The sequence below is a fragment of the Colletotrichum fioriniae genome (assembly GCF_027942845.1).
Source record: "Colletotrichum fioriniae strain IMI 355084 chromosome Unknown scaffold_5, whole genome shotgun sequence".
NCBI classification, from domain to species: Eukaryota; Fungi; Ascomycota; class Sordariomycetes; order Glomerellales; family Glomerellaceae; genus Colletotrichum; species Colletotrichum fioriniae.
In genome coordinates this window covers 921,828-945,259 of record NW_027076841.1, presented here as the reverse complement: position 1 = coordinate 945,259, position 23,432 = coordinate 921,828, and the positions used below count along the sequence as shown (strand labels likewise).

The 23,432-nt window shown below is 54.9% G+C and overlaps 7 protein-coding genes across 7 annotated transcripts; 4 read left to right on the top strand and 3 right to left on the bottom strand.

Moving 5' to 3' along the window:
- N0V96_004974 (uncharacterized protein) lies at nt 1–1,735 on the top strand (the record flags this gene model as incomplete). The annotated part of the gene is made up of 2 exons (XM_065757274.1): nt 1–475; nt 765–1,735. The coding sequence occupies 2 exons, from the start codon at nt 1–3 to the stop codon at nt 1,733–1,735; spliced, it is 1,446 nt and encodes a 481-aa protein (XP_065614043.1).
- Nucleotides 1,736–2,087: 352 nt separating this feature from the next.
- Nucleotides 2,088–6,763, top strand: N0V96_004973 (uncharacterized protein; the record flags this gene model as incomplete). The annotated part of the gene is made up of 3 exons (XM_053198407.2): nt 2,088–2,095; nt 2,683–5,616; nt 5,668–6,763. The coding sequence occupies 3 exons, from the start codon at nt 2,088–2,090 to the stop codon at nt 6,761–6,763; spliced, it is 4,038 nt and encodes a 1,345-aa protein (XP_053044171.2).
- Nucleotides 6,764–7,904: 1,141 nt separating this feature from the next.
- On the top strand, nt 7,905–9,616 carry N0V96_004972 (uncharacterized protein; the record flags this gene model as incomplete). Its single annotated transcript, XM_065757273.1, has 2 exons — nt 7,905–8,309; nt 8,621–9,616. 2 exons carry the CDS (start codon nt 7,905–7,907, stop codon nt 9,614–9,616), a joined length of 1,401 nt encoding a protein of 466 aa, XP_065614042.1.
- Nucleotides 9,617–12,574: 2,958 nt separating this feature from the next.
- VPS62 (Vacuolar protein sorting-associated protein 62) lies at nt 12,575–14,188 on the bottom strand (the record flags this gene model as incomplete). The annotated part of the gene is made up of 1 exon (XM_053198405.1): nt 12,575–14,188. One exon carries the CDS (start codon nt 14,186–14,188, stop codon nt 12,575–12,577), a length of 1,614 nt encoding a protein of 537 aa, XP_053044169.1.
- A 1,901-nt stretch (nt 14,189–16,089) lies between these two features.
- On the bottom strand, nt 16,090–17,329 carry N0V96_004970 (uncharacterized protein; the record flags this gene model as incomplete). The annotated part of the gene is made up of 2 exons (XM_053198404.1): nt 16,090–17,121; nt 17,183–17,329. The coding sequence occupies 2 exons, from the start codon at nt 17,327–17,329 to the stop codon at nt 16,090–16,092; spliced, it is 1,179 nt and encodes a 392-aa protein (XP_053044168.1).
- A 586-nt stretch (nt 17,330–17,915) lies between these two features.
- HIS7 (Histidine biosynthesis bifunctional protein hisB) lies at nt 17,916–19,644 on the top strand (the record flags this gene model as incomplete). The annotated part of the gene is made up of 2 exons (XM_053198403.1): nt 17,916–18,038; nt 18,106–19,644. 2 exons carry the CDS (start codon nt 17,916–17,918, stop codon nt 19,642–19,644), a joined length of 1,662 nt encoding a protein of 553 aa, XP_053044167.1.
- A 903-nt stretch (nt 19,645–20,547) lies between these two features.
- Nucleotides 20,548–21,783, bottom strand: N0V96_004968 (uncharacterized protein; the record flags this gene model as incomplete). The annotated part of the gene is made up of 4 exons (XM_053198402.1): nt 20,548–20,755; nt 20,827–21,398; nt 21,443–21,468; nt 21,636–21,783. 4 exons carry the CDS (start codon nt 21,781–21,783, stop codon nt 20,548–20,550), a joined length of 954 nt encoding a protein of 317 aa, XP_053044166.1.
- Between the last annotated feature and the right edge of the window lie 1,649 nt (nt 21,784–23,432).

Sequence of the window (23,432 nt, the reverse complement as noted above, 5' to 3'; positions counted from 1 at the left end):
ATGGAGAAAGATGGAGGATGGCTTGCCGAAGGCGTCTACGATGACTTTGTCCGGCCCCTGTGTTCCTCAGACCCAAGACTAAGACAGCGCGACCCCAAGGCCCAAATCCAACGCATCCCCTTCACAGACGACGGCGTCCGCGTCGTTAAGCTTAGCCTCGGTGACAACGCCACCTTTTCCAGGACAGCACAATTTGAGGAACCAGCCGACCTAGAAACACACCTCCACAACAACACGGCATCACAGCAGCAAGGCCAGCAGACCATTTACATTCTCGAAGGCCTCGGCCCCGGCTTCGCAGGCGTTTTGGGACACCACTTCTCACTCCACCCTTCCGTCTTCGTCGAGCACGAGCGCGTGGTCGTGCACAATGTCAACTGGACGGGCGAGAGCGACGCTGCGCAGCTGCCGTCGGTGGTTCGGAGTCGGGGCCACGTGGAGATGAAGTACTACGAGGTCGTGACGTTCGATACGCGTCCGACGAGTTTTCGGTGGGTGTGTGCGGCGACGGGGCGGCATATTGGGGTGTCGAGGGAGTTCCGGTGGGATAATTCGCCAGACGACGAGTTTGATCGGTTTCTGAATGTGGGTGTTGTGAGGAGGAAGTGTGGTGTTTGGTCGAGGAGGACTGGGAGTGGTGGTTGGGATTGTGAGTTCTTGCCTTGTCTTCTTATCACCTTATGCTTGATGCTGATTGTGAGTAGGTCTTGTACTCTGTGATCCTCCGGTACGAAGTGTCCGAACGGGAGATGATTACAAAATAGAGCACCAAGTCAAGACCTGGCCCTATCAGGGTGGTTACCTCGACTTCGTCCCGGAAGAATCGCAAATCAGCATCGCCAGAGAAAGAGGTAACCAGCACCACCACCACTGCGGACCACCGCGGACTTCCATGCTCGACGATCTCGCCTTCTATCTCGAGACGCACGCGGGGCTGGTAGATAGTACGGAGCCCGAATCCGTCGTCAACGTCTTTGTAAGCAAGATTGTGGCCTCCCACCTGCTCAAGCAGACGGAACACCTGCGTGCAACACTCTCGGCTGTACAGCGGGGTCTCACGCGCAAGCAGGACCTCGCGAAACTACCGATGACCAAGGTCGAGGCGCTCTGGAGCGATATGCAGGGGTGGGAGAGGCGGACGGGGGAGTATCTTGAGGATGTGGAGGGGATAATGCTGCAGCTCGGGATCCCGTTGTCGCCGACACAAACGCCGGCGACGGGATCCACTGCGCCGCCCATCGGCACGCCACCGCAGCCGGAACCAGGCCCGTTGCGATCCAACGTCACCGCTTGGTCGGACAGCTCAGCAGATTTCCAGTTTCTTCACCTCCGGTTTCGGGAACTACGTCACCGGACTGAGATGCTCAACGCGGCGGTGACGGGGCTGGCGGGCATCACGGGCAACAGGCAGGCGTACAAGGAGCAGCAGCGGAGCATCCGCGAGGCAAAGAGCACAAAGGCGGTGACGCTACTGGGGTTGGTGTTCATCCCGCTGGCGTACACGGCGTCCGTGTTTTCGATTGAGAAGCCGTTTGGGCCTGGCGGGGAGCTGTTCTGGGTGTACTTTGTGACGTCGGCGCCGTTGATTTTAGTGGTCATGGTTGGGTATTATGTGTTGGATTTTGGGTATAATGATGATGGGAGGGCGTGGTCTGTGGATACGTTTGCAAAGTCGGTTGGGGAGAGGGTGCCTGGGTTGAAGAGGAGGGATTTGGGGAGGAGGTTGGTTGGATGATAGGGGGTAGTAGAGATGGCCGAGTAGAGACCCTCAACGTAGTCGTACAGCCATGAGTATCATAACAGTCTGCGGCTGCGATTGACTGCTGGATGAGGATCAAAACAGAGATCACCTCCCCGGTGCCGATTAGGGGGCTACATCTCTTGGTGCTCATGCTGAGATTCGAACTCGGGTACTCGTATGCGCTAAGCCTGTCGTCGTGTAGGCTGGTTGGCGATTTGATTGTTGACCTTAACCCATTCCATCACCCAACCAGTTTGACCTGACCCATCGACCTAGACGGGCGCCTGTTGTGCTGGTGACAGGAATGGAGTTGAGGGGGGGTATATAGGCTTCCCGTCTTGTATTCATGCCTGCGTATTCGCGACTCTGAGGCAGACACCGCATAGAAAGCTCATAACCCATGCTATGCACACTGGTATGGATCTTACGCTCAAAGTTCTCCTAGTATCATCGATCTGCAGAGAAAAGGTGCTCGTCACCTCAGTCTTCCATTATCCAAGGTACGTAGGTACGTTGTAAGGCAGATCACCGAGGCCATTTCCACCGGCGCTTATCGATAAGAGCTCCGGTCGGTGTCAACTCCGCCGGGTGGGTCCCGTGTTACTTTAGCGGTTCTTATCGGCGTGTTTAGCGGTGCCGCGTTTCGCGATAAGCTCCCGTCCCGTCTCGTCCCACAGCACACACCAACACGTCGCGTCGGCCAGACGCGTCGAAGAGCTCTTAATTGACTTTCGCTCCACTAATACCACCACCACCCACCACCCTACACTCACCTCTACCACACACTCTTCACGCAATATTGGTACCTGCAAGTACACTACACCTCGAGTAACTTCACTTTAGTCTTTTCATGTTTTGATACCCGGCTGCGTGCCTTTTTATAATCATAACCTCCAAAAATCCACCATGGCTTCTGAGAAGGCCGCATCGCGCTCCCCCAGCGCGAGCCCGGCGCCAGAGACGATGAAGGCACGAATGGAAGCCCGTTTGGCTGCCATTGACACGAGTTCAGAGGACGACGAACCCAAGCAGACCCGCAAGAAGAGCACGTCACCACCACAAGCCACTCAGGCAAGTGACTCGGAAGAAGAAGTCGTCTTTCGCCCCAGGGGACGGCTCGCTGCCCAACTCAAGGGTGGTGCCGAGCCGTCAGACGCAGAGGACGAGCCCGAGACCTTCATGGACCGGATTCAAAGACGACTTGAGTCCAACAACAACGACGATGCAGGCGAAGAGGACGAGAACGAGGACGCGACCATGGGAGACGCGGAAGAGGAAGACGACATCCCGGTAGCACCGCGGCGGCTGCAAAGGAAGCAGGATAGACAGACCACGCCGCCACCAGCACAGAGCCCAGCGGCGCGGTCGAGCCCAGGACTATTCGTGTCTCCGGACCGGCAGTCACCTGTCAGACCTGCGGCCACGACAGCAGCAGACGACGCCTCCGACTCGGATTCCCTCCCCGCAATTACAAAGAACGCCAGATTCCAGGCCCTCGTCGAGCGCAAGAAACAAGAGAGACTCGCACGCGAAGCCGAGGAGGAGAAGAAGCGCGCCGAGCGGATGGAACGCGAGCCCATCAGCAACGTTGATCTCTTTGACGACGATGAGGACGCCGGTAACGTCTCCGATATCACCGATGACGAGGGCGGTCGGAAGCTCAGCCAGGCTGTTAGGCCTACGAGGAAGGCCGGGAAGAAGGCCGTCGAGGAGATGGCTCGCGAGACCCAGCGCATGGCTCGTAACATGCAGCTTGCCCATGAGGCCAAGACGAGGAAGAAGTTCACAAAGGCGGATTTCCTCCAGCGCTTCAACTTTGGAGCTCAACCCAAGTCTGATCCCAAATTGTCGAGCTCCAGTCGCCCTACCACGCCTGTCTCTGTACACCAGACCGACGCTGAGATGAAGGACCCCGAGACACCGCCCAGCTCCCCGCCCGTCGCTAAGGCTGCTTCTCCTGCCAAGGTTCAAGAGCCTACGACTATCGCGCAGCCAACTATTGGTTCTGATAACGACGGTGACATGATTTCCCTCGACGACGTCTTCGAGGCATCGAGAAGACTTGACAAGGGCAAGGGCAAGGCCGTTGCACCTCCTGAAGAGACTGTCGTCAAGGATGTCAAACCCAGACGTCAAGTCCGCATCAAGCTGCCCACAGTCTCAGTAAACCATGCAGTCATCGATCTTGACGACGACGACGAGTTGGCCATCGCCAAAAACGGCAAATTTGACGCCATCTTTAACAGGGCACCGGGAACCAAGGCAGATTCTTCTCGATCTCTACTTAATCTTCGCCGCCTCGCTCGGGTGGGATCGCCGACCAAGGAGAGGAAGAGGAAATACGAAAAGGCAACAATCACCACGGCTCAATTGCAGATGACTCTGCAGCAGCGCGCTCGCCAACAAGCCAAGATCGAGCGCGAAAAGCGGCTTGAGTACCTCAAGTCAAAGGGCATTGTCGTGCAGACCGCTGAGGAGCGTGAACGCGAGATGCAAGAGGTCGAGGACATTGTCTCCCGCGCCAGGAGGGAAGCTGAGGAAATTATGGAGCGCGAGAGAGCAGCTGCCAAGCAGGAGAAGAAGGAGAAGAGGAAGAATGGCGAGCTCGACGTATGGGACGACAGTGACGATGAGTCCTACGACGGTTCCGAGGAGGAGGCGGAGGGAGGCGTTGAGGTCGAGCTTGAGCTGTCTGGCTCTGAAGACGAGGATGCCGATATGGATGAAGATGGCTCCGAGGTAGAGATGGAAGGTGTCGCATTGTTTGACAACGAAGCTGATGACAGCGGCTCAGAGCACCCTGAAGCCGAGGCTGATGCAGAAGATGTCGAGAATGATGCCGAGTCCGAAGACGAAATGGGTCTTCCCACGCGCAACATCCGTCGATCAAAGAAGAGCCAAATCATCTCGGACGACGAAGACGAGGACAGGATCGAGGCGACGCCTAGACCCCGGACTGCAACTCAACAATCCCCTGTTGCACCCAACACCAAATCACCCGCCGTTCCCACCTCGGTACTGCGCTCTGCGAAGAAGACATTCATTCCCGGATTACCCGTTACAGGAGCCGCTGGGTTGGGTCTTACCCAAATCTTCGCTGGTACAATGGACGACAGCCAGGTAGCTCCTGGCACGATCCCCTCTCAGTCCCCTATGCCGGATTTCGACAGCCTTCCCGACTCTAACTTGATGGGTCTCACTCAACAAAACGACAGCATGATTCTCGACAGCCAGGGCGGCGATACCCAGAGAGCCGACACACAGCCGGATTCCGCGGAGGGCGTACACTTGCACTTCACTCAATCCCAAGCGCGTGGATTTGAAAGTCTCCTGCGTGACGACGATCCGTTCACTCAAACTTCTATTGATGCCACTCAGGATGCAGGGCCGCAAGATTACACGCCATTGAAGCAGCGCTTCGTCGAGCCGCCCCCTTCGACAGTGGATACCATGGTCCTCGACAGGGACGCCGAGGTCGATTCAGTGCAGGATTCGCCTCTTGTACGGAGGGGTAAACTGCGCCGCAAGATTGATGTCGTAGCTGCTGTCGCGGATGACGAAGATGTAGAGGACTCCAGGGCTAGTCCCGAGGTAGACGAGTTCGGCTTCAAGACGACAGCTTTTAACGTCATGAAGGAGGCTGTCAAGAAGCAGAAGCAGCTCAAGAAAGCGGAGGAGTACAACCGCAAGAAGAGCAAGGCCAAGGAGATGGTGGAGGAACAGGCCGACGAGTCCGAGGATGAGTATGCAGGACTTGGAGGTGCGGATGGCGAGGACAGCGATGACGACAGTGATGCGGCCTCCGTCAAGGAGATGATTGACGACGGGAACGGCATGACTGCTGATGATGAGCGCAAACTCGCTGCTCTTCACGCGTAAGTGTATTCTGTCTTGGTCACATTGTTTTCTGCTAACAAACTTCTCAGTGACAACGAGCGTCAGAGCGATGAGAAGATGGTCGACAAGCTCTTCCACGACATCACCACCGGTATGCTCCGCCGCAAGCGCGGTGCCGACTACGACCTCTCTGATTCAGACGACGGCGGTGAGGCCCGCCGGCGTTTGAAGCGTCGCCAGTTCCAGAAGATGCAACAGGCCCTCTTCGCCGATGAGCGCATCAAAAAGATTGCCGAGAAACCTGGCAACCAGGCCTTCCTCCGCACCATTGAGGACCGTGGCAGCGACGAGGAGATGGACTTCCTCGATTTCGCGCCCGAGCCGACGGAGACAGAGGACTCGCAATCTCAAGAGCAACAGCAGCAGCAGACCACTGTCCCAGATAGCCAGCCTGGAGCGCAACGTGCACCTCTCGCCTCCAACGTCGCGAACGCGCCGTCCACCACCAACGCGCGCAGGACAAAGGACGGCAAGAGGCCCTCCAACCTGGGCGAGATTCGCGAGTCCGTTTCGAGCCTGCTGGAGGATCTGAACGAGGTGATCCCCGCCACGGACCCGCACTCGGACAGCGAGGCGGACGACGAGGAGGCGCAACCCTCTAACAAGGAGAACCGCTCCCCAGGCAAGAACCCGCGCCGCACCAACTCGCGCCAGATGGTCGTCGACCGCCTCACCATGAAACGCCAATCATCCTCCAACATGTCTACAACGTCCTCCAAGCTTGCTTTCGCTATGCCCAACGCCGCCGCCTCGGCTTCTGGTGGCGGCAGCAGCTTCAGGGTCCCCGCGCTGCTCCGGCGCGCGACGACGAACTCGTCCGTATTGAGTTCGCAGGGTAGCGGCGGTGCCGGCAGCATCGGCGGCGGTATCGGCGGCAGCGGAGCCAGCAACGGCGGCGCTGCGGCTTTCTCTGCTCGTGGCGGCGGCGGCGGCGGTTTTGGCGACGATGGCAAGATCAAGAAGAACGCGAGCAAGAAGTCTGGTGTTAGTGCTTTGGCGAGAGAGAATGAGCGCCGGGCGGCGATCCAGGAGAATGAGAAGAGGAGGGAGGCGAGGAAGTGGAAGGGTGCTGAGAGGAGACACCAGGCTGTTAACGGGCTCTTTGGGTCGGGCAAGTTTGAGTGAGGAGTCGTGTTTGATGGTGATGGTATTGCAGAACTACAGCTTGGATTGTTTGGGAGTTTGCAATGATGGATACCGAAGATAAATGACGGACTGGGTAAAAAGGCTTCGGACGGAGTTTGGGACTGAATTTGGAGTTTGGGTACGGGGTGAGGATTTGGGTGTTTCATGGTTTGCCGATAAAGACACTTCAGGAGTTGCATTATTCCAACGCATTTCAAGTAAGTTCTTTTGATCCTTGAAGATGAGCATGTGAGGGTCTAGAAAGCCCATGGCTAGTAATATCATGTTTGCTGTGGTTTCATGAAATGTTAAAGAAGATGTTCTTCCTCTTGCCCTGTTGCTTCCCTATTCATCCCCAAGCTTCCGCTCACCTGCAGATTAAAATCCAGGCGTCTTTTCTCGGCCACATTTACAAGACGTCCAAGTGAGGTGTCTTGGACTCGATAATGCACACTTCACACATGGACCTCCTCGCGGAGAAGCGTGACCACGGTTACTATCGAGTGAAAGCCACCCTACCAAGGTATTGTAGAGGGGATCCTATAACTGACAGCTCAAAATTCATAGAGACCTTCAATTGGTCATAACAACTACGATTACCCTCTTTAGGCAACAAGAACCCTCCCAGTAAGGCGAAAACCAAGCGAACGAGGGGAGTTGCGAGAAGGATGCTGACACGGAGGAGGCATATCCCCGCTCCATTACGACTAAAGTCCGCGCCCGCGGGGACTTCTTCTCCAACAGGAAGAAAGACATCGAGTCTCCCGGGCGCTCGGGCAATGCAACACCCCTGCCTAGTAGTGCCGAGGATGGAGACTTGATTGTATTCCTTCGACTCCTTCTAGGTCGTCGTAAGTTGGTACTCGTCTGATGTCGGTTGATCGGGGTCCACGGTCCGGTGTAGTCCGGCTTGTTACGGCCGATCATGGGGCAGATAGCCCCGTGTCAAACCCGAACCCCGTGAAGCTTTTGGATATATCAATGACGTCCGTCGCATTCTGACAGAAGCGATGTAATCGGTCGAGTGTAGTGGTTTCGCGCCATCATAGAAATCAAAATCAATTATTCTCGCCGTTCCAGCAAACCGCCTCACGGCAAACCGACCCGAATCGCGGCCATGTCTTCAACCACAACCATCACAATGGCGACCGAAAAGCATCAACACCAGCAGGAGCTGCAGCAGCCACAAGCACCAGACCTATCCAAACACCCAAAACTAACACGAGAACAAGCAGGACACCTCCGCCACTTCCACAACCTCGTCACCCAGCCCGACAACGACTGGAACCTCATGGGCTCGCAGGAGCCCCTCCAGGAATTCCTCGACGCATACCGCTACCAGCTCGCGACCATGGCCTACGCCGCTGGTGTCGCGCACTTCCACCGCCAACCGGCCCTCCGTAGCATCTACAAGAAGCTCTTACGGCAGACGATCCACAAAATGCTCCTTCGCGCCGTGTGGGCGTACTGGTTCAACACGAGCATGGCCGGGATCGCGACCGATCCGGACCTGAAGGAGCTTAGGAAGCCGTGGGCTGACCCCGTTGTGAGGGAGAATATCATGTATAGCGGGCATCTGCTGATGATGGTGGCGTTGTATGGGATGTTGTTTGACGATGATGAGTTTGAGAGGCCTGGGTCGTTGGAGTTTTTGTGGAATCCATTGTTTTTTGGGATGGGGCCGGAGAAGTTCTCGTATGATGCGGGTAGCTTGCAGGATGCTATTGTCAAGGAGATGGAGGGGAACAGATGGATTGGGGTCTGCTGTGAGCCGAATATGGTGTTTGTGGTTTGCAACCAGTTTCCCGTGAGTGCTGGCATATATCTACTTACGCCTAAGAGTTATGGGCTGACTAGTTGTGCAAGCTGATCGGAATGCGCCTGAGGGACGCTCGCCTGGGTACTTCAGTCGTAGACGACGTTTTGGAGAAGTACAAAGCCGCGTGGGACAAGAAAGGGCTCGTCGGCTCCGATGGCCTCCTGCCGGACGCGTGGATGGTTAAGCAGGACTTCACCATCCGCCCCAAAGATCCAGCGTGGACGGCGTGGGGCTCTGCCTTTATGAACTCGTGGAACGGCTCCGTCGTGAGGTCTCACTACGACGATCAGGCCCTCGGGTACGTTACTAAGACGGAAGGAGGTGATATCCGTCTGAATCCGCCTACCGTCGGCAACGAGTTCAGGAAGCTGGTCAAGGAGGACGGCGCGGCGCCGGACTCGCGCGAGACGCTCCAACGGGCGGTGCGAAATGCCAAGGAGGCTGAGGCGGGTAAGAAGGGAGGCTTTCCGTATACCAAGCCCATGTTTGGGTATACCGTCCAGTGGCTCTCGGAGCTGGGCAAGGACGCCGAGTTGACGGCCTTGCTCAAATACGCGGACGAGAAATTGGGCCCCAAGTGGGACCGCGGCGGGCTGTATTATCTCCGCAATGACGAGCCGTTTGACGAGGAGATGAGGTGGACGCACATGGACCCCTTTTCCGGCAACGCGGCGATCGGGTACGCGAGGTTGAATGTCGAGGACGGGCAGAAGATTATCTGGGAGCGACCTTGGACTGCGAAGGAGGTATCGGCGCGGCCGTTTGTTGATGCGGTTACGTTGGCTGATGGTGTTGACTTCTTGCGTGGGGATTGGAGCGAGGAGGAGAGGATGTTGGTACTTACTGTGAGGTCATGGGATGGTTCGGCGAGGACGATCAGGCCTGTTCTTAGGAACTTGGGGCCTGGGACATGGAGTGTGTTTGTTGATGGACAGCTGAGGTTGTCGCGTGCGCTTTCATCAGGAGAAGATATTGCTTTGGAAGTCCAAGTTGGGCATCGGGATGTTGATATCGTCGCTGTCAAGCAAGTCTGAGACGGAGATTGGAGGTTTCTCGTATTGTTATGAACAGAAAATCTGTACAAATGCATTGCGTTGACTGCGTTTATATATGTCTTCCTCAATGCCAGCAGTAACAGTCGCAAGCATCCCCAAGATCTACGTTGCTGCAGTGAACCAAGCACCATCAGTATGTACACAACGCTGGGCAAGAGTTGAAGCCGCTATGGGACTTACGCATATCCGCGGGCGTTGTTCCAAGGAGCACCACGCTGACACTGTTCATTCATACCATTCAGTATCTATTCGCGACACGCGCAATCTTCGCGGAATAAAACTCACGTTGCTGTTACACGCTGAAGTGGTGCACTGACGTTGGTCATCCGGAGAGCAGTTCGAAGCCTACGGGATTCTGAAGTGAGTCTTGACCAGATCATTCTAGTTACGCCGCCCAGGAGACGTAGAGCACTAGGGGCGTAAGATGAAGAGGATGAGGAAGTGGCTTACGCCCCAGCCAGAGTTCGGTGTCTGTCTACATTCCCATCTCATCAAGCCAAGAGCTGAACTGCTAAAGAGGGCGATGCCGGCAAGGACGGATAGCTTCATGGTGATTCGAGTATCTAAATTATCTAGGTGTTCAGGATAGTTTGGAAATTGCGCTGTATACCTCTCTCATGTCTTTGGGATGGAGGGTTTAAGTACGTCTTGGATCAGGCAAGTGAGAGAAAGCTCGCGCTCCAGTAGTAGACATTTCGGCACTGTGGTAATGAATGAATCCAACCCCCACAATCTAACTCTAGACAGCCTAATCAATAATCGTTCAATGAGATTTTCAATGAACGGACCTATAACTAAGTAGGAAGGAGTGTTTAATTTATCTACAGAACAATATAAGCGAGTCCTTTCCCCCTGTACCAACGTCCACTAATCTAGAAGTTACTGGGCCTTTCTCCTTAGCTAAACATGCATTACCGATTCCTATGATGCTGAATCTGGGCTCTAAGGAACTCTAATATACTACTTCCCGATACTGTAGTTGAAGTCGGCGTGTCGCTACATATAAAAACCCGAGAAGCCTTTATCTCGAGTCATGGTTAATTGCCTGGCTTGGCAAAAAGATTTGGCTTAGATTTGCAAGTTGCAAGTAAACATTTGAAAATCATCAATGCTGAAAGTCTCTTTCGTGATTGATGCTACTTGGCAAACGGTTGTTCAATTCAGCGAGGTTGTGCACGTGGGATTGCACATAGAAGTCTTCAGACGGGGGAACGTCGCTCTGTTGAGCTTGAGACGACTGCAGATACCAGAACCGTTTCAAGCTTATGAAATGGTCTGGCTAGAGTAGGTGTACGGCAAATTCGAAATCTAGAATTGATTTCATATTGATGATGTTGAGGTGACTGGTTGTGACTTGAGGTGGTTTTGTGGAAACCGCCAGGGGCCTTCAGAGTCGACTCGAATCCTTAATGCCATGACAGCATAACTACAGCCTATGAAGCTGTAGAATCAAACCTTTTCTACAGACTCTTAAGTTGGGCCATAGAAAGAATGAGCTGGTGAGGTTCATTCAGTGCTTGGTACCAGCGGAACGCGTCACGTGCAGTATGGAATATTCCAGAATTCACCACGGCCATTCCACCCATAGGTCTATAGGATATCCATTCTCGGATGGAAGGTATGAGCACCGCCTGAATGTGTATATGACCTAGTGGAGGAAGTATCAACGTGTAATTGGGTCCTGCAAAGGGTGCGAGTTCGAAGTTGGTGGTCCTACATAATGCCACGGGCAGCTCATTTTTTTTGTATTTCTTTTATGCCAATCTGCCAGGTACCTGAGCTAAGAGGTAATTGTATCATCTTATTCTTTCCTGTCTCGATACTAAGGTATGGACTTTGCAAAGCGCCTTCTTTAGATGGCGGCTACCGCACTTGAACTTTGAGGCCTGATGCGGGCTTGGCTAACCCCATCAGACTTACCTTGGCCAGCTTACTCTCCAGACAGTTGACTGCTGTTCATTCAGAGAGGCTCTGGTGAAGAGCGCCCGAGACCAACAGATGCCAGCCTGTAGCCGCACTGTCGTGCGAGTAGCCAGCCTCCTGCCGGGACGGGCACTGGAGCATCTGAGAATTGTACTGGACCCCAAGTCTCGACTAGGAATAACAAAGACCGTCTGGACGTTTTAAGAATCACGGATCCACTAAGGCTTGCGATACGTCTAATGTGAATCGTCAAAAAGCACGGAAAAAAAGGAGAGTCTTGGTCTATTTTACCGACTGGCAAGGCTGCCACCCGATGCGCGGGAGCTCTTGTAGTCTTGCTGCCAGAAATCAACGATACTTTTACCTGCCTGGGTACTTTCTGCAATATATTTCGTGACTGATGGATAAAAAATAACAGGGTCTGAGGAACCTATACAACAGAAAACGGATGTGTTCCGCAGGAGCCGTGCATGAGGCCGGGTCGGTCGTGCCATTTGGATCGGAGCGGCGCCGAACTGTCTCGTCGGGAGCGGTCGGGAAGTCGGATGTAGGAAGACATTTGCCGGGGTTGGGTAATATGCAATCTCTTTATGGCAACCTTGTTTTGACTGCAAGTTGCCATTTCCAGACTTACGAACCGAGTTGTGTGCAGCAAAAGGGCTTTGGCTCTTAGGGGAGACAGCAAGGTACATACTCGAGGGGGTAGGAGCAGAAATACAGGCAGGTGAGAAGGACTTCGTAACTCTAGTATTCTGGGCAGTTGCGTATTACATGCGCGCATCTTTACACACACCTAGGTATGATCAGGGGATGATTCCGAGGCTGTTGAGCTCTCTGGAACTGGGAAGCAGAGGTCACACTTACATACTTCCCCTCCTTAAAGCGGCCCTCTTCACCTGTGCACTCACTACAATGTTGAATGCAAGGTATCAATTTTATATGAAATTGTTCCATTGAGGCTTGTTTGTTCTTTACTTCATCTATACCATTATTTGTAACAAAAAGGAAACTCATCTAACTATACCACGTCTGCCCGGGCTTTAAGCTATCCAGGATCCGGCAGCGGGTAGTGATGCAAAGCTTCTCGCGGTCGAGCCGCTTGAACTTTGGGCCTAACGGCCCGGAGACGTAGTGGTACTGCGCGAACAAGCGCCACTGGCGCATATCGGCCAAGCTGTAGAGCTTGTCGCCCCAAGGGCCGGCGTAATGGAACCATGACGTCGGCGCGTCGGGGTTCTCGGCCGTGGGGAACAGACTGGTGGGGTTTTCCTTCCGGTGGCCGCTAGCCACGTCGACCTCGTCATCGAGGTCGTCGTCGAGGTCCTCGTCCAGATCCTGAACATAGTCGTACCAGTAGGTATAAGCGTTCTTGGAGGGGTCCCAGAGGGGTCCCTTGTCGGTCACGTCCTTGAGCATCTTGAAGGGCAGAACGTAAGGGTGCTCGCCAGCCTGCGCATACATTGCGTGGGAGCCAACAGCAGAGTAGATGACGGGACGCTCGCCCCGCTTCTCGACGGCGTTGTATGTGTAAGCCTGGCCGCCCTCGTGTTCCGAGAAGAAGATGCCACGGGGCACGCCGTTCTCGAACCGCATCATGCAGTGCTCCCAGTCGCCGACGTGGTTGCCGAAGCGAATAGTCAGGACCGTTTGACCGAGGTTGTACGAGTAGAAGAAGAACCAGAAAGCGTCGACGATGCCGGAGCCCTTGTCGACGAGGACGAGAACGGCCGGAGCCTTTGAGTAGCCTTCCTGATCGGGCTTGTGGGTTGGCGTGTCGGGAATGGGCTTCTGGCCTTGGTCTCGGCGGCGGTGCTGGAAGCCAGCGGCGCGGGCGGAGCCTTCTGGGAATTGTGGATAGCGACGAGGGTCCGAGATGCGGTGAACGGGGTGATCGCGAGATACGTCGAACCACGTTGTATCCTCAGTGTCATGTCGTGGGTGTTCAGAGTCCCCAACTGGGCTGTCGGGCGTCTCGTCCTTGTCGCCGTCGTCTTCGTCATCATTCCATGGCTCAGGAATACCAACATGACTGTGCAGCCATTCGGGTCTCTGCTCGACATCGTCATCGCTGGTGAGGTAGACCATGCCGTCCTCCTTGTTGAGCATGTGCAAATCTGACAAAATCAGGGAACGGTTCAACGCCTCTTTTTCCAAGTAGGGCGTCATGTGCCGAATGTGTTCCGCAATGTCGGCGGGCCAGAAGTTCTCGCCAGAATAAAGGTGGACTAGCGGCGCATACTTGAGAACGTAGTCGGGAATCTCCCTCAAGACCTTCCTTCTCTTTTCCTTGTCGTCCCGCGGCGAGCGCTTCTTGGGAGCCGTCTCCCACCCAGAATGGCGTCCATCCAATGACCTAAGCTCCAACCGCAAATCACCGGCGTCGGAGTCGTTCTTGTAGGGGAAGAGAGAAGCTGGATCCCATGAGAGATGATGAACGCCGCAAAGACTCAGCCAACGGCAGGCCTGACGATCGAGCCAGTACGGGCTGCTGCTGACCCATTTCTTATCCTCGCGCTGCTTGGCCGGGTCTGGCGGGTTTGGGTTGAGGTAGCGGGGCAGGAACCATGCGAGGAACGACACCGATACCAAGAAGGCGAGGAAGATGGTGAAGCGGCGTAGATAATACATCGGATAAGTTCGTTGGCGGCTCCAGGCCTCGCAGGATAGGAATTGGGTTCGTGAGAATAACAAAAGACTCTCCAAAGGATGCCGATACAAGATAGGGCGCCGGGATCGATTGGTAATATGCTATTCGCAGTTATGGAGGCTGAGTGATGGTTCGGAGGGGCTTCGGGATGCCGGCACGTCTTGCGAAAGCCAGCGGGGTCTCGCACAGCATCACCAAGTGTACATGTAGGGTGCAGTCTGCTATTGAGATGTCGAAGGTGGGAGGTGCGAGCGGATATGCATGGCCGGTCGGACGCTGAGGCCCCTTGGTCAAGTGTTTTGTGTTGTTGGACAAGGAAAGTTTGTTAGGCGCAAGTGTGTAAGGGAAAAAAGAGTTGAGCAGTACAAGTAAGAAGGAAGCTTTGGGTTGGGTTTTGGGACGGAACCTAGCGGTATGCGGTCAGCGGTATGCGCGGGCGGCGGACGGCGAGAGCGACAGCGGCAGCAACCCGCAGGAAGCAGGGAAGCAAGGGCATCAATCATCAGGGACGTATCCGTACGGTTACTTCGTCCTGGATTCGGCCATGAACCTGGACGTGGGAGGACGGCAGACGGGAGGGGATTGGAGGGGGGTGCGGATGGATGTTCCACTACTGGCTGGGTCTGTCTCTGATGCAGCCCGCCACCCGACCAAGGGATCTGGATTTCTTTCTTGAATCCTTTACTGTATCCGTACAGAGTACCTTACAACGGGGATACTAGATAGATGTTGGTACACTTCCTGACTAGAGCAGAGGAACATGCATTATTCACCATGACGGCCTCAAAGAGGCAGGTATCTCTACCTAAGTCTAACAGAAAGAGGAAGGGAATGGCACCGAGGTTCCAGGTACCTCATGCAGGCAGCAGACCGGGAGGGTTCAATGATCTGCGGGACCAACCAGATCCCTGCAGATTCCCACGAGGAGTAAAGCTCCAGTTCCGCACGCTGCTGACTCTCTCCACCCGCCCTGCCTTTACTCGCGCCTTGTCTTTAACTCTTTACGTATCCATACGCAGTACACCGTACCACTGCCTCTATGTCGCTGAGTGACTATGAAAAGCAGCCGATCCCTGTAGCCATCCAGCCATCACGAGTCGTCTTGCTGTGCATCCTTCAGTAAAGTTGCTCCCCGTCCCCATCCCCATATGAGCTGGCAGTGGGCGGGTGGGCTTCCTGAGTGACGTGCCGGGATGAATTTGCAGACACAAGGCTCCTACCCATCTGCCGAAACCCGTGAGCTATTATGTAAGTAGTAGAAAAAACTCCATTCTGAGGCTTTTCTTGCAAGCCCTTTTCCCGTTTTAATAGGATAGCAAGACAATCTTTCTAGAAGTATTCCCAACTAATCTCCGATTTTCCCGCTGACTACCTACCGGCACCAGTATCCATTTCTAGCGGCCAACAGCTTTCAGCCCATGTATTTCTCACGAGGCGGACATTTTTCCATAGTTCATGTAAGCCAGTGCTGGTGTCGCAGGACTCTTTTTTGGATGATCATAGTTCATCAGCTCTAGGTTTAGCCGTGCTCGCACTGCTGCCGAGGCCACATTCTGGCCCCGTTCGAGTCTCCCCGGGACCTCTCGTCAGCCTGACCACATCATGCCTCCATGCATGTCTCTCCTGAGATTCTTTGTGCCAGCCCAGGAGAGCCCGGCACCGGACGGGGCCCTACCACAGTAGAGCCTCGCAACGGCTGTCACATCGTTTCAACTGTCTCATCCGAGGCTTCGCCCTATCTGGGCGCCATCTTCATTCATTGTCACCAACAGGCAACAGCATATACTAATTTCGGATTGCGAGATATACCATTACGAAGGTAAAGTTTGTATGGTCCGATGAAACTCGTATCCCATATTGAGGGACGCATTCCTGACAAGGCCTACTCCAAATCTCCGCCATCCTCGTCGTCGTCTTCATAGTCGTTGTCGCTTGCCTCGTCATCATCTTTCGGGCCCGAATGTTTCTCCGCTCTTCCGGCCTGTCCATCTAGGTTCGCCCATGTCATCGGCGTTGGCGTCGACAACGCAGCCCCATCCCGCGAGGTCGCCGCAGCCTCTGCAACGCTGCTGCCTTGTCGCTCATTTCGTTCGGAACCACCCGTTCCCAATGCGGAAGAGCCACCTCTCCCGCGGACGCCGCCGCCGCCCCGGCTTGTACGTTTCTTTGGTCCATCCGGCAACGGCTTCCGTCTTTTCCTCCGGCTGTTCGAACCTATGTCTGTTGGCTTCGGCGCGGCGTGGGCATACACTGTGACCTCGTCCTTTTCCCCTCTCTTTACCTTTAAAGCCATCAAATTCTCCAGAAACCTCGTTTGACGCTTGCGCTCGCCCGTCTTGTCTGCCGTGATGGGTATATGAATTCCGTGCTGCCTCCTAATGTCCTTGAGGGGGTCGTCTTTCGTCGCCGCCTCGTGTTTTGGTTCTAAGCGCTTCTCCGTCGTGTTGATCCTCGACCAGCTGGCCGCGAGCATGTCGACACCGCCGGGAAGATGTCGCAGAGCTGGGATGGGTTCCTCGTGCTCGTGTTCGGCGAAGATTACTTCTGTACCCAAGTTTCGCGTCCACTGTCCCTCAAAGATCTTGCCCTTATACGCGAACATTGGCTTGTCGGAATGCAGGTCCAATATCTGGATCTCAGCAGCTTGTTCAGATTCAAAATCTGCGTCGTAGCTGTCTATAACTGGGTCCGCCTGTCCCTGATCAATCTCTTCTTCATCCTCGGGCTCGTCCGCTGGCTCGTCGTCATTTTGATCGTCTTCCGACATGATGCGGTGGTGTTTCGGTTCGTCGGGTTTCCTGGTGGTAGGGCCTGCCCAGTGTTTGTAGTGATATCCGCCTCGTCCTGACACTGGCATGTTCCGTTTGCGCCGCAGAAGCTGTGGGATGGAGAGATCGACGGTCAGGTAGTATGTCTGGGATGGTTAGCAATGTTAGCAATTGCATCTTCCTGCTCGCTTCAATGCGACGGCTTACCTCGGTCTCGGTGGTCGAGTACTCGTACTCCCAATCTGAGTCGTCGCCGCCATCAATCTGATTAGATGTTTCTTTCGGTGGTTCGTCAGCGGGCGCGGTCGCCGCAATCACCGGCGCGACTGAAGACGTTGGCTCGTTGGTCGCCATATTTACGCGACAATTCCTTGTTAGGGCGCTCCAGTTGACTGATGGGAACGGCGCATTGGACTAAGGATTCGTGTGATTGTGTTATGTGGTCGCCAGCTGCGAGATTCTAGGTGCGTCAGGGAATTCGAAGATCGAGTTGTAAGCGCATCGCGAAAAGAGTGTGCGACGTCGAAAAAACCCGCTGAAGCTTCGATGTTGAAGATAATTGCAGAATTCCCATTCCAAGGGAAAGAAGCTTACCCGCCCCCAGTCAATTCGACGGCAGATTGGCACAGGCCAGAGGTCAATCGAACAGGGGCCGCTGCTCGCTGGTGCGGGGCAACTGCTGGACTTTCCATGCTCACAGTCACAACCCCTCTGCCCCGCTATCGCAAGTAAATTTCCCAGAGACGACGCCCTTCGACTCACAATCGGACTTGCACACATCCCGCTCTGTTGACTCACAGTCCGACGTATTCTTCGCCGAGCGACGATACTTTATAACAGCGCATTCCATTCGTTCTCAATCTTTGATCTACTTTCTGTTCTATAGACGTACAATATACCCAACCCTTTAACACACACTTTCTCCTCCAGTTTGCCCACCATGCCAAAGGTCCACCTCTTGGACTACGTCGCGGGCAATGTTCGCAGCTTGGTGAACGCCATCGAGAAGGTCGGCTACGAAGTCGAGTGGATTAGAAGGCCCGAAGATGTTCCCTCAGCAGAAGTAAGCAATTGGTCTCAGTATACCGTAGGGAAAGCCTCCAAGCAACTAACCTCTCCTCCCCTTCCAGAAACTGATCCTCCCTGGTGTCGGCCACTTCGGCCACTGCCTCTCCCAACTCTCCCAAGCCGGCTTCCTCCCCGCCATTTCCGCCCACATCGCCTCAGGCAAGCCCTTCATGGGCATTTGCGTCGGCATCCAGGCCCTCTTCGAAGGCTCCCTCGAGGACCCCGAAGTTCCCGGCCTCGGCGTCGTAAAGGGTCGCCTCGACCGCTTCGACGCCTCTACCAAGTCCGTCCCGCAGATCGGCTGGAACAGCGCAAACACGGGCGGCGCGAGCCTCTACGACCTCCGACCGGATTCGAAATACTACTACGTCCACACCTACAAGTACCCCTATGTCCGCGGCGAGCTCGAAGCCCAAGGCTGGACCGTCGCGACGGGAACCTACGGCAACGAGACCTTCGTCGGCGCCCTCGCCAGGGGTAATATCTTCGCGACGCAATTCCACCCCGAAAAGTCCGGCGCCGCGGGCCTGCGCTGCCTCCGCGCCTTCCTCGACGGCTCCGGCGCCGCGAACCTGGCCGCCGCAAGTGCTGCACCATCAACCGCCGCCGAGACCAACACCGCCGCCGCCTACCAAGACGGCCTCACCCGCCGCGTAATCGCCTGCCTCGACGTCCGCACAAACGACCAAGGAGACCTAGTCGTCACAAAGGGCGACCAGTACGACGTCCGCGAAAAGTCCGAAGGCGGCGCCGTCCGCAACCTCGGCAAGCCCGTCGAGATGGCCCGCCGCTACTACGAGCAGGGCGCAGACGAGGTCACTTTCCTCAACATCACCAGCTTCCGCGACTGCCCCTTAGCCGACGTGCCCATGCTCGAGATCCTCCGCCGTACCTCGGAAACCGTCTTTGTCCCGCTCACCATCGGCGGTGGCATCCGCGACACGGTCGACACGGACGGCACTAAGGTCTCGGCCCTTGAGATCGCGACAATGTACTTCAAATCCGGCGCCGACAAGGTCTCCATCGGCTCCGACGCCGTCCTCGCGGCCGAAGAATACTACGGCGCGGGACGCAAGCTCTTCGGCAACACGGCCATTGAGCAAATCTCAAAAGCCTACGGCAACCAGGCCGTCGTCGTCTCCGTCGACCCCAAACGCGTCTACGTCCCCAACACGGACGCCACGCGCCACAACATCCTCAGGACTTCCACGCCGGGCCCCAAGGGCGAGGAGTACTGCTGGTACGCCTGCACCATCAAGGGCGGCCGCGAGACGCGCGACATGGACGTCGTTGAGCTCGCCCAGGCCGTCGAGGCCATGGGCACCGGCGAGATTTTGCTCAACTGCATTGACAAGGACGGCACCAACAGCGGCTTCGACCTCGAGCTCATTTCTCAAGTCAAGGCCGCCGTCAAGATCCCCGTCATCGCGTCTAGCGGCGCGGGCGAGCCGGCGCACTTTGAAGAGGTGTTTGCCAAGACGACGACGGATGCCGCGCTCGGGGCGGGTATGTTCCACCGCGGGGAGTACACCGTCAAGCAGGTCAAGGATTTCTTGGCCGACAAGGGGCTCAAGGTGAGGCAGTTTGAGGAGAACATTTGAGACCACTTCAAGAGGCGAATAGAGTATCCCATCTTGTGGCTGGTAGTTGAGATGGACGAATGGAAGAAAAGAAGAAAGTCAAGCGTTGCTTACCTATTCCCTTGTGCGTGTTGGACCAAAAAAGGGGGCGGACACCGAGCCATTTCAGAAGAAGGGACAAAAGAGCACTTTAGACGTTTTGGCAACCTTTCGATTGTTATTATTTTACAGGAAAGCCTGGAGTTGTTTTTTGTAGTGACAATCTTGACGCTCACATTCGCCCGAATACTAGACATGCAAAGAAAGAAACTTCCTCATGTTGTGATTTCACACTGTGTCTGTTTGCGTTTTTGTGTGCTATTCTTGCCAAATATCAAGTAGCCCCGAGGTTTGAAGTTCCAGAGGAGAAGAGAGAAAAGCACCTGTGCCCCAACTCAATAAAGCAACTGGTTGAAGTACCAAAAACTAAACCCTTTGGCTAAGGTAGTTGTGATGAACCACACTAGCTACAAGAGTAATTGAAAAGAAACAGCCCGTCAACTTTTAGCGTATAGATACAGATGCGAGAAAAGAGAAAGATGCCCGAAACACGAGACTCGAATCCCTTTGCGTTCAATGCTTTTGACGATTCCTCATTTTTCCTGACACAAATTCCGTATCCTGCTGTTTTGTTCCAAGCTCGAGCTGTTTGTGTACCAAAGACAAGACCAAAGTGCGTACTCCAAGCGTAAAGAAAACATTTGCTCAAAGCAGAGAAAGTAGCCCGCGATGCCGTACAAACACTAGAGGAAGACGAGAGACGAAGATGCCTGAAAAAGCCAAAACTCCCCAACTGCCAAGCTCAAAGAACTGATGAGTGAGGAAGGGGAAAACCCCCTTCCAAACAGAACGCGGACGATGAAAGGCTGTCCGGGGTAAGTAATGCTAAATCTCCATGCTCATAAACAGCCATTGGTTGCTCGTCACGTCCACGTCTCTCGCCCAGTGATCCAGCGTCGTCAGCTCAAAGCCGATCCACTGCAGGCTCTTCATCAGCGACTTTGCATCCTCCTCCTCAATGGTCCGGTCGATGCAGACGACCAGGTGTTGGCAGTTGAGCGGTCCGTCGACCAGCTCCATCAGCGCCATAAGCCTATAAGGAATGTTAGCTATGGGTTCTTGGTGTGACGGGGTCTAAGACAGATAGAGGTGTGTGGAACATACGCAGGCTTCAGGTCACGTCCAATGACATTCCTGTCAAATAGGGCGAACAGGGACTTTTCAGCCCCGTCGTCCGCCACAAAGGCCCTGAAACTCGCGCCGCCGGCAAAGTCCCAAACCTCCAACCACGCGGTGGCCGGGGCCGGTGCAGCAGGGGCCGTGAAGCCCTCCGCACCGTCCCCGCCGCGTCCCCCGAACGGGACGTGTGGTTGAACGGCCAAGTCCTCGTCTGGCGGCGGAGTGGGCAGCATGTTGTTGGCGTTGCTGCTGCCGTTGTTGTAGTAATAAGCACCTTGATGCAGGCCGGAGCCACGCGAGCCAGTGTCCGTCTCACCGCGGAACACAGCCCTCATGGACTCACAAAAGAACCTTTCACATTCTTCCCTGATCGAAAGTGCTGCCCCCCCTCTGCGGCTAATCCTCTTGCCGGGCACGGTATCGCGCCTCTTGGAACTGCTGCTGCTGGCCTTGGGAAGCAGAGCGAGCTCGTTGGATGCCGTTATGGCCGCGAGGGGGGGACTTGAAGGAGGGGATGGTAGTCCTGAGGAGGGGACCTCAGGAATACCACTCGGCCCCTGTTGATTCCAAAATATGTCAGTCCATGATCCATGCAGTTTACCAAGTTTCTGGAGACGGGTGATGCAGCTGTGTGGGGATGATAGGGGGTGGGAAGGTTACAGGAGACAACAACCCCGAGTGATCGGCGGCGTATCTACAAGTTTGAGGCTGAAGATGGGCGTACATGGGGGAGGCAGGAAAAAGGAGGAGAGACATGTGCTTGTGGTGCTGTGGAATGGAAGAATGCGACGTACCTGCGGCGCCGGTAGTGCAGTAGTGGAGACCGCGAAGAGTCGCGGCGGAATCGACGATGTAGCAGCTGGCGAGGACATTGGCCTGACGGACAATGGCCTCACCATAATTACTACTACTGTAATTGTTGACCTGATTCATGGGCGCCATTGCGATTGATTTTCGGGGGTTCGGTAGCTAAAAATCTGGTATTGAGGTTGAATTGGGTTGGGAGGTCGGTTCTCGGGAAATCGGAACCGGATCGTCGATGAGTTGGTGATTGGTGGTTGAAAAGTGAGGCGAGAGTCAAGTAGTGACGATGGTAGTCTTTCTTTCGAAAAGGTGGTGTGGGTTTTCTTGGTTTAGCTGATGAGGCTGCCGATTTGTGTAGATCGATTGATGTAGTAGCGCGGGGGCGAGGATTTGCGTTGAGGTTTTGTCCTTGTTTTTTTTTTTCTTTCTTTTGAACGGCGGTTGTTGCGGGTGAGGCGAACAGGATATCGGCGGTGAAGCGTTGCGATGGGGAAGACAGGAAGAAGGGAACTGGAAGAAACGGCGGGCGGAGTGGTGAATAAAAACCCAGCGGAAAGGCCATATCTCTCTCCTACAGAAAAGAAATAAAAAAAAATAAAGGGTGGAAACGTCTAGCGTGGCGGAGAAGGTACCTAGTCCAGCCAAGGGGACCACCACTTGGGCTGTCCACTGTGCAGCACGCAGCAACCACCACCCAGCCGTGCCGTGCCACTTTCCAATGGGCAGCAATGGCAGTCTCAAGGGGTGGCAGCCACCAAAAACAAGCGGCCAAGCCCACCGGTCCAGTGGGAAACCTACACAGTACTGGGCTGCGTACGGATACAAGGGAAGGAAACAGTCATAATCAGCCATGGCATCTCCACCTTGCCCCCTTCTTCCCTCGGATCCCATCATCCATCATCCATGTCTCCTCCTCACCATCCAATACAGTCAATGCCATTGATCCCATCCACGTCAATTCAGACTTTCAATTGCTGGGATCTCACTCAATCGCAATCCTCAGTGACACTTTACTTTCGTCACTTCACATCGGTACTCCATGATCTGTTTGCTTGCTCGCCACGATCATCATCGGCATCAGCTGTCTCTTCCACAGGTTCCAGAGGTTTTCAGTTTGCCCATTGTTCTCGCTGGCAAGGGGGCGTCCATGGTCCACGGTCCATGGGAGGAGCCACTGGTCTAGGCTTACGAAACCGGTTGGAGCCCTTTGCAATGCGCCATCCTTCCATGTTGCACTGTATGAGGCGGTATGGGGAGCAAAGCACGTTGTTTCTTGGGCTGCATTGCATTGGCTGTTGCTGTTCGGCCATTTGTAGTCCACGATCTAGTATCTACTCATTAGGTGCTGATTCATTGACTGACTTGAAGCAGTTACATTCCCTTTATCTCTAGACTCCAATAATGGTACGCATCCAAGCCTATCTCGACCATCTATCCGTACAGACCAGTCAGAGATGCCCCAATTCTCCTGTCACCAAGTATCAGTCTCCCGCCAGCAATCATCCAACTCGGGTGGACGCTCCCAATCCGGGCCCGGCACGGCGCTTGGCACTTTGACTGCTTCTCCTGCAGCCTCTGCCAATCGAACGAGGCCGTGGGCTGCACTTCACATGCACGTGGTCAATCCCCCCCAAACCGAGCCCATGCTGCCCAGCCACCCTAGCCCGACCCAGAACTTGGGGTAATCATGTCTTGGACGGAAACGGTCAGATACTGTGTAGATGAGTTTCTCTCCCTGGCGCTCACAGTATCACAGTGCTTTATCCGTACTCTTGATGGGCTTCCAC